The 9698-nt window shown below is 44.0% G+C and overlaps 1 protein-coding gene across 2 annotated transcripts in view; it reads left to right on the top strand.

Annotated features, from left to right (window-relative positions):
- Positions 1–9698, top strand: part of fgf13a (fibroblast growth factor 13a) — a 118702-nt gene that overhangs the window by 1026 nt on the left and 107978 nt on the right. Inside the window, exons 2-3 of one of the 2 annotated variants that reach the window (XM_080841102.1) lie at positions 785–895; positions 1187–1365. In XM_080841102.1, coding sequence (XP_080697228.1) covers positions 1317–1365 — 49 coding nt within the window. In that variant the 5' untranslated portion in view covers positions 785–895; positions 1187–1316. The remainder of the gene's footprint in view (positions 1–784; positions 896–1186; positions 1366–9698) is intronic. The other variant, XM_080841103.1, reaches the window with a different exon arrangement.

A 9698-nucleotide genomic window follows, 5' to 3' on the forward strand; every position in this document is an offset into this window, starting at 1 on the left:
AAGAATCTCGTCTGTTCATTTCGTGCTGCGCTTTCTCAGGTGATACCGGGTACTGAAAAGCTCTCATCGAATACCTCCATCTCATCTTAACAAACTCCAATTCGGCCCGTGCATGTTGATATACTGGACGTAGCCTACTCATTGCGTTTCATTTCATGTTCTTCTTCTATTTGACATTAGAAATGCGATGCATTTGGTCAGAACAGAATGTTTCTTTTAACTAAAACAGTTTGCCTTGCATCCACAACGTGTATTGTATTGGATTCTCAACGTGTAGCCTATATGAGATCTTGCCTATTGCAGAATCAACACTACAACAAAGGAACTGGGCTTTTTTTTTTTATATAGTTGTCTAATTTAAGATTTAAGATGGCCATTTGCAGTCCCATCACTTTTGAAACACGTTACTTATAGCCTAACCTACGAGAAGTAGCAGGCATACCCATAGGCATAGTTTTGAAGTGGTATGAAGCGGCGTCGCGAGCGTGCTTCAGTAAATTGTTGCATTGCTAACATTGGCGTTGGCTGCGGAGATCCTGTTGATCTGTCATTTTCCAGACCAAAGGGATTCTGTTAATGTTTTACGTAGTGCAAAAGGGTTTTTTCTAACGTAGTCGTGGTGCGAAAATTCATTGACCTCCCAATATAGGCTTGCAGACGGCGGCTCCGCGGGTCATTTTTCTTTTTAAACAACCAACATAATTATCTACTGTCGTGTGTCACATCTGACGTCGACTGACACTCGGTGGAACCCCCTCTCTCCTCGCCTTTGCTTTTTGTTCAGTTTCACCTCTGAGAGGGTTGTGATTTCGTATGGACCATAGCGGGATTTATGGTGGATGCACGCTTCTGTATCAATGTGCATTGATGTAGCAGAAAACGTGGCAGAGATAAGGTAAGAGAATTTCAGACATCCGATTTCTAGACAAAGCGTGGTGGGCTACCGTTGGATGAACAAACATCAGTTCTGTCCGTCGATCCACTGACATTTCTAACATGTGAAGACTTGAAACCACAATGCCTTTGTAAATTGTAATGCTTATAGACTCCCACGCGCCTTTCTGAGGCTTCACCGTGTGAGGATATTATACACAATATCGCAGCGTGTTGCATTGTTTTCCCACATAGAAACGTCCTTATTGCAATGTGTGACTAATTTCCTTGTTCTCCTTACTATGTTCCACAGAGCCCTTATCTCATCACCTGGTATCGTTGATTGGGATTTGGCAAAGATTTCATAGAAGACACAGAGGGTAAACAATTAAGGGGATTTGAATATTGTCTCAATCGGGAATTACTCATCCAAACTGGGATCTATGAGCGGAAAAGTGGCGAAGCCTAAAGAAGAAAAGGATGCTTCCAAGGGTAAGTGGCTAGTCTTGCAGCGCCTTGATTGCTACCCCTAAATCACTCACTTAAAGCGACCGCACTCATTCATCTCTCCCCCTATAACATCACATTGTGAAAACACTGGGGGAAACTGCATAGAGCTACGTTGTCACAGCGATTGGAGAAACAGAGTTGTTAAAATAGCCTATATTGTATAAATGTGGGCTGCCTTTCTGAATGGATTTCATTGACATGTTGTGGTCAAAGGACGCAACAACTATGACACGCCAATGCTGTTTCTCAGTCAAAGATTGACATGTAGTCACTACCTTTTGTCCATGACTATTGTCCATCCTGTTGTCGTATCGGGATGAAACGTTAGTGCTGTCGCTTTAACGTAGTGACAGTGAAACACCAATGTTATTGGTCCCTTGTTGAAATCCTTCCGATCTTGTTTTAGCCTGTACCCCAAGGTAGGTCTGGGTAATCCTTTTTTTATCAATATATTCATTCAGTCACGCCGTTAAGTGATGACGCCGAGAACACTATTTGTTTGGGTACCTACTGCGCAAAATGAGTTCCTGACCATCTCTGGTACAACTGCGCTTCGACTCGGGATATAAACTGGCAAATAATTGCCATGGAGACAAAGGGGACTCCGAGTTGCCAAAGAAACATGGGGGAGATTGAATTATGATAATGTGCATGTTGTTTGCTAAAATGTACTATATGCACGGCACTTTATCAATTCATCCCAGTAGCATTTATATACCTATATTTATTTTCAGGTAAGATACCTAAGTGATATGGAAACTGACAAAGATGGGTAATTGTTGAACAAAGAAGCTGTAGCATAAATGAAAAACCAAATTTTCACCTCCATAAAGTATTGTTACGTTAAGTAATGTCAGTCCATGATTTGCTGTATGGTTTTCAGTTTTTACCACCACAACCCTCTTTGTCATGTTTCTGCAGCTGAATGAACAAAAGGAATGTGTGCATGCAATGTAGTTCATTGATCTCCAACATCAAGAAAAAGACAAAGCAAAGATAAGAAGGGCCTATACTCTTTGTTTTTGTTTGTTTGTTTGTTTGCTTGTTCTTTAAGAAAAAGAACTGTGAATAAGCTTATTTTTTTCCCCCCCAAGTCACTGTAGGAGTCCAGCCATAATTTGTGTGCTGTTATTCAGTCACTGTAGGGCCTAATGTAAACATGCCGTATTATATCTTTCTCATGTTCTAAAGCACTGGATGAGCACTTCATCACAGCCTTTATTTCAGTGATGTCTGTATGCAGCAAAAGAATACATCTGGAAATTGTAGAACGTGCCAAGTAATTTGTGCATTGGACATTTTGAGGGGGAAGTAGTTGGTTATCTCAAAATAATCTTACTAATCATGCTAGGATTTAAGTACTCAAGTGGCAAATCAGTTTGAAAGTCCCAGCAGGGAAATAATCTAGCTCGTTCGAATGATTAGCGCCAATGTACCCACCCCTTACCATTCCATTAATATTATATCAGGATACTCACATTAACATGTCTCTTAGGCAATGAGTTATAGAAATTATGGGGCAGGTACAGTTGATGATGATCAAATCAATTTGATATTCAGGTTTTTGAGATATTCGACAAAATCCCATGTGGGAGTGTTGTTCCTTAACTGAGCTAATTGAAGTGTTTGAGAAATTGTACTTTGCCAAAACAATCTACAAAGCACCTCTTCACTGTGGTAGAGCAGATTTGGCTGTGACGACCACTTTTCCTGATAAGAAGGCTTTAACATCTCAGGCTCCAGTCTCAGGAGTGGAACACAGGTATAAGGAGTTGCACTGCCTGCTCCTGGCCTTAGTTCCTGGTTCCTGCCCATAGTTTGAGGCCATGTTCCCAGAGCTGGAGCACTGGGGTACAGACCGTGTGTGTGTGGCTGGGTGGGTGTGGGAGGGTGTGGGAGGGAAGGAGGCACTACTGCCCCAACATCACTGCCAATCAGATTGGTCTTCCCCCCTGCTTCGTCGTGATACTGAATTACCTACACAGAGTCGTGAGGCATCCTGATACACCTTCTTGTTCAAGGCTGGTGAAAAAAATAACTCTTTGTAACAACTGGTTGTTGTTCGAAGGATGGGCAGTGATTTCTCATTGCTTTTTTTTCAGTGTATTCAAGCACAGTTATAACCTGTGTGTCCATACCATAGTGTGACCGTGGTCCTTTATTTAGTAGATGCGCACCGTGGGTTCTAACATGCAACAAAGAAGGGCATCGCTGTTTTGATCACTGAGGCACATTCATTTGGTAATTTTATATCATGCACAAACAGTTGAGTGCCTTTGAGGGCGGACTAACTCCTCACTTGGGTTTGTCTGTTAAAAAAGGTTGGTGTTTCATGTAAACTGTTTTGAGGAAGGCGCACACCCGTGTCCTGGCGTTCAGTGTCTGACAGGCACATCTAATCTAATCTCTACACGGTTTGACAGCATAACAATGACCTCTCAGTTAGCCTTAATTGACCGATCATTTAACTCAACAGAATATATTAACAAATAGATACATCATGGACTATGCAGTTAGGCACAACTATGCTCTTAGTTGCACACACAGTGATCTTTAATAATTCACAAAAAAAATATAACGTAATATAATAGCAGACTAATCGCAGCTCTTTAAGATCTGAGCTTATAGAGCCAGAGAATCGAGGTTTTGTACTCTGTTCTACTCTGTTTGGTACTTATTTAATTGAAGAAAAGTCTGGCTCATCCAATTATTTATTTGATCTGTAAAAATGAACACAGCGAGTATATTGGGCAGTAGTCATCTGGTGAGTGAGCCAGATATATCTGTGTATCATCTGCATAACTATAGTAATCAATTTTGTTGTTCTGCAGAATTTGAACGGAATAGATCCGAGAACGGATCCCTGGGGGATTCCGCATTTCATAGTCACCTTATCAGAATCCCATAAGTGTGCTTGTCATCATAGCACATATCAGAAATCCCCATGTTATGATTGGCTTAGAAGACACAAATGTAACGCCACACCCAGAAATGAATATGCCGTTTTACCTGTCCCATGAAGGCTTTACTGTACTGTATGTGGAGACATGCAAATAACAATTCTGCTTGGTCACTCGCTTTGATATTGCCCTATTTGAGCAATATCATGACATCACCGTGCCCATTGCAGAGCTCACTACCTTTCAAATAAGGGCCCTGTGTGTCGTATTAGGGCCCCGTGTGTGTAATTGTAGGGCCCTGTGTGTCTAATCACGGGACCATGTGGAATGTAAGGGCCCCGTGTGTGTAATTCAAGGCCCTTGTGTGTGTACCTTTGGGGCCCTGTGGGTCTAATTAGGGTCCCATGTGTAATTTTAAGGCCTCATGTCTGAAATGAAAAGCATCTCCCTTGTGTAGCTTATTTCCTACAGTGTTGTTTGATATAATATAACTAGTAGCACACACACTACTCCATATTTTAAGTCATACTTCCAAGGTCAAGGATGAGCCAACTGTGTGCACAAAGTTGTGTTTGTCCCAGGAGCCTGAACTGGGCCCTGCCTCCAAAACCCTCCCAACCAGGGTAACATTCTTTTAGATTGGTGTGGTTTAGTTCACATCCTCCCTCTACAGAGGATATATCCCCTTTCGTTTCAGGGAATGGGCCACACATTGTAGATTTCTGTGGGTTGGAGGGCTGACATTGTTTTGGCAAATCAGACTGTGATTTCAGACAAAGTAAGAGCAATAGCTGCATGTGTTTGCTTGCGGATTAATTCAGGCCAGGGCTAGGCACAGCGCGTAATCAATAAATATCCAGAGCATAGCTTAGAGACGCTTCATTAATCACGAGGAGGCAAAGCTCCTTTTTTGCTGCTGCCCTGACACCTGGTGTAATCTCCCCAGCAGATGAGCAGCCCACTATAGCATTAGGAATCCTTTGATACAGTGTCAGGTTCTCTGTGTGCTCCCTTCTGTAGATTTGTGTTGCTCGCTGCCGCTTCAATGGGAGAGATTATAATGCTGTTAAAATACTTTACAATGTAATGGAATTGCACAGTATCTGCGCGCCTACCCTGCTAACACGTGTCTTTTGATACTGTTCCATCGAGAGCTGAGGTCGATTGACAGGCACACACAATGTATTAAGAAATCTTGTTTGTTTGATTGGCTGTTGCAAGATTGCAACTAGATATGGAGACGGGCAATATGATATTCTCACTTTAATGCCAATTAACTGGACTGTGGAGTTGCTCATGCATTAACCAAGTCTGTCTTCAGCCTCTCCTGTTAATTGAATCGTGCTACTACAAGTCATGGTAACTATCATCCAACCATACATTTACAATGTCTATGGATTGCTTTACTTGTTTCTGTTGGGTGGACTAGCTTGATCTCCCTGTAAATGCCTTGCGTTTGTTTTGGGCTGGGGGTAAGGGCTGCTGCCCCAGCAATGGTGCTGCCCACTGCTTGCGTCGAAGTTGGGTGCTAACACAGATCGGCTCGTGCAGCCGCGGAGGAGGAGTGCTGGCCGCCTCACAGACTTGCCACTCTGAATTGCCGGGCGGCTGGCTGACATGTTGGGGAATGTTCGGGGGGCCTGTCTCTCCGATTCTCGCTCTGCCGCCCCCCCCCTGTGCGTGACGTCCGGCTCTGTTGAGGCAGCATGATTAGCACACTCACATTGACTGTGTGAGTGTCCCTGTCTGTCCTCCTCACAGGAGCCCTGCAGCGCTTCATAAAAACTACTCTGTCTGCTTGTTTAGACAAAACAAGCCACCCCAGCCAAGGAGGCTGTGCCAGAGTGTGACTCTGTAGGTCGTTCTCTTGTTAACAGTCCATCACAGGTCCTGGCCATTTGTAAGGCTTGTTGTTTAATCAAGACAGCGCTGGTTTTTATTTATGTTGGAAAGCCATTTGCACACTGCTTGTATGGCTTTTTTCTCCGGGGGCTGGCGGACTTCCCAAATGAAGGGGAGTGGATGGTTTGTTTGTTTGTTTATGTGTTTGTGCCCAGTGTCCAGCTTAAACGGCGCAAATAGCTCCCGCTTAGGTCCTCACCCAGAAGATTAGGGCAGGAAAGGCGCCAGGTGTTGGGACGTGACCCGTCTCATTTGGATGAAAAGCACGTAGGCTGCCCTGGGTATCTGGGGGTCATGATGAGAGTGGGTTGCTGGTAATCCTGAAAGCTCTGTGTGTCTTTTGAGGTGAGTGGGCTTGTAAGCTGGCCTCTGGGGCCCTCGGGTCGGAGGCCAGCCCAGCATACTAATATGAGGGGTTGTAGCACTCAGTACACTCATATTCCCACTGTCCAAACAGTGCTGCAGTTCTCCTTGTACATTCTTTTCCCTCCCTTCCTGCAATCACGATAGTCGGTTTTCCCAATTCCTTCAGTATGCCGGCATTCAATTGCTAATCCCTTTGTTGTCTTTCCTGCCTTAAATTCTGTAACTTACTTGCATTTTCTCACCTGCTTTTGTCTCATCCATTGCCTTCAATCCCATTCCCATCCATCTTTTTTTCCTTTTGTCAATTTGTCTCACTTTGCCACTAACCTTCTTCAATTCAATAACTGCTCTTTGACCTCAGCATCTGACATCTTCCCAGGATGCCCATCAAAGTGACATTAGGTTCTCTTCTTGCCGTGCAAGCAGAATTCCGTGCCTGAATGTCTGTGAATGAAGGATGCATGTATTTGATGCATGCCCTCCTGCCATTTAAGTCCAAACTCTTTGTCATGTTCTTCCTCCATCCCTCTAGCTTTATTAGAAATCATCATCGTCATCATCATCACAGTAAGAAGTGGCAGATGACGCCATCAGGCTCCAAGGGGAATAGACTGTGCCCCTTAACGGTTCTGTCGAGCTAAGCTTGTGTCGTACATTTTGACGGATGACCTAGCAACAGGAGTCTGCCTCGTAATGGTTCTAATGGGATTTTACGGCAGAGCATCATGAGGATTAAGCCAAAACAGTCACTACTTACTCTGTACGACTGTACACTGAAAAATGCCCTGTTTTCTGTCCGACGTTCCGGCTCTTTCTGTCATGGTGTGGAGTGAAGTAGTTCTAGGAAATGATGGCTGAAAAAGGGAGTTTTTTATCCAAGAAAGGAGGCCACTCCCTAAGCTACCAGTGCTTTTTAATCATAAAAGTCTTTAAGGACTTCTAAAAACCTAATACTGGGTAAATGGTGTAGCTGAGTCATAACTTCATGTCCCTTTTCTGTGCGCATACTTTCACTCGCTGAGGCGGCCGTTTGTATTTGCAGGGAGCTTTCATTAAACTAATGGCGGAGCTCAGAGCATCTCTTGTGTAGGTGTGGGATTATGTGTCGATTGAGGATTTTGGATTACAGTTGGGAATGGAATTGTTTTAGTTTTCAAAATGCATCCTGATGTTATTTGTTCATTTGGAGATAAGCTGCTCTACTTTGTGTGCTTTGTGGCTGGTTGTGCTGGCTACGTTGCACTGTGGGTATTCTATGTCAGAGCAGTACACAGGAAACACAAATATGTGCAATGCTTTGGCACCGCAGTCAAGTCACTGATGCTAAACAGTAATTGGAGCTCCTCTGTACAAAACTGCCAGTTTAGTGAAACTCAAAAAAAGAATGCATGTAAAACATACTTGAAATACCAAACAGCAATGTATTGATCCATTTGTTTATGGACCATTTCTCTTACTACTGAGCTCCTCTTCTATGCTGAAGTCAAATGGATGACACATGATACTCCATCCACACCTGACCAGAATGACAAGCTCAGCTCTGGAGTTGTGTGGTGGCCATCATTCGGAAACCACAGTGGAAGTTTCAGTGTCTGCTGCACAACACAGGGGAAAGAGCCACAGTTCGGCGACCACTTTGGCCTCCCGGGCCCCGGTGCTGCTTATCTCCCGTCCACTGCGTGCACGCACAGAGAGGCTGGTGCACAAAAAAACTCCCGCAGGCAGCTGTGGAGAATCTACTTTGTATAATTACTCCGTCCCCCAAGACGGAACATTGCATTGCATAATGGGATTTACATTTCGAGAGCCATGCCAACAAAAGGCAAGATGCTTTGAAATCATGGGGGTCAAGTAGCTCACCCCTCGTACCAACAGAGTATCTGCGGCCTCCGTGTGTGTTTCTGGTTAACCGACTGGACTCCATTAGGGAGCGGTGGTTTCTCTGCTTCATCAGGGAAATGGAGCACTTCTGGGTATTAGGACAGAGCCTGGGTTAATGCCACAGAGCCTGGGTATAGTTGCTTTAACAGCGGATGCTACAACAGATTTTCCTCTATGTGTTCGCAGTTCTCACAAGTTGAACAAGAGAACGATGTCTATTTGAGAGGACTGGTAATAACTGGATTTCCTTTTAATATGACCGTAAGGCTATGTTTAACCATTGCGGAAATTAACCTAGAAAACCGAAAGAAAAGCATAGTAGTAGCCCAAAAGTATGATCCACAAATTGTACAGATCAATGTAGATTCGGATTCATTTTTATAAAGCCAATAATCGATACAATTAGGCTATATTTTTTGCATACCCGTATTGAAACCTAGAGTTGAGTGTAGAGGTTGAGATTTGATCTTCTATAATTCTTTTCCGAATTATGTGGCATGATCAGGCTCTTCAGGTTGTTGTGAAAAGCTTTGAATGTGTTTGTGTGCATGAGTATGTGTTTAATGCAGATGCAAGACTGTCTGCTTCCTCAGGAAAAGGTTAACATGTCCAGATCGGGGCAAACTTGATCTTCTCCTTTCAACTGTAGCCTACAGAGGATTTAACACCAGTGCGGATGCAAACTAATTAAAGCTAGCACGATTAGCCCACAACTGGGATTATAACCCGTTAACATTAGGCAGAGACTGAGTTTACAGACTGGGTCAAAACAGGCTGGGATTGCAGGGGGCTATCTGAACTGACCTGAATAGTGAGAATAAGGCAGGGGTTGGCTGGCTGGAGGCTGCTGGTCAGGCCTGCTGTGTCAGTGAAGCAGGGCAAACGCTCCGTAGTGAAGTCAGTACAGGGCTTGGAGCATCTGACAAACGTGGTGGGCATCACCATGACGGGGAGACATCTTCTAGCTGCACATTGAGGCGGGTGATTGCGTAACGGGATTAGCGCCAAAGTCCTTATAGGCAAGTCTCGCCACTTGGCAGACATCTTGGTAACGCCCCTAGGCAATTATTTTGGACAATGAAGATCAGGCTCCTCTCTAAATAATCAAGGAGAGATGTGTAACTCCATATAGGATGGTTGAACTGACATTTGAAGTACATCAAGTGAATCCGACAAGACAACACATTGAACACTTTTCTCCAACCGCTCTACTAAGGCCAAAAACAACTTTTGTTGCACCGAATGTGTCGCATGCACCAAATTTCG

The sequence above is a fragment of the Sprattus sprattus genome (genome assembly GCF_963457725.1).
Source record: "Sprattus sprattus genome assembly, chromosome: 6".
NCBI lineage: Eukaryota > Metazoa > Chordata > Actinopteri > Clupeiformes > Clupeidae > Sprattus > Sprattus sprattus.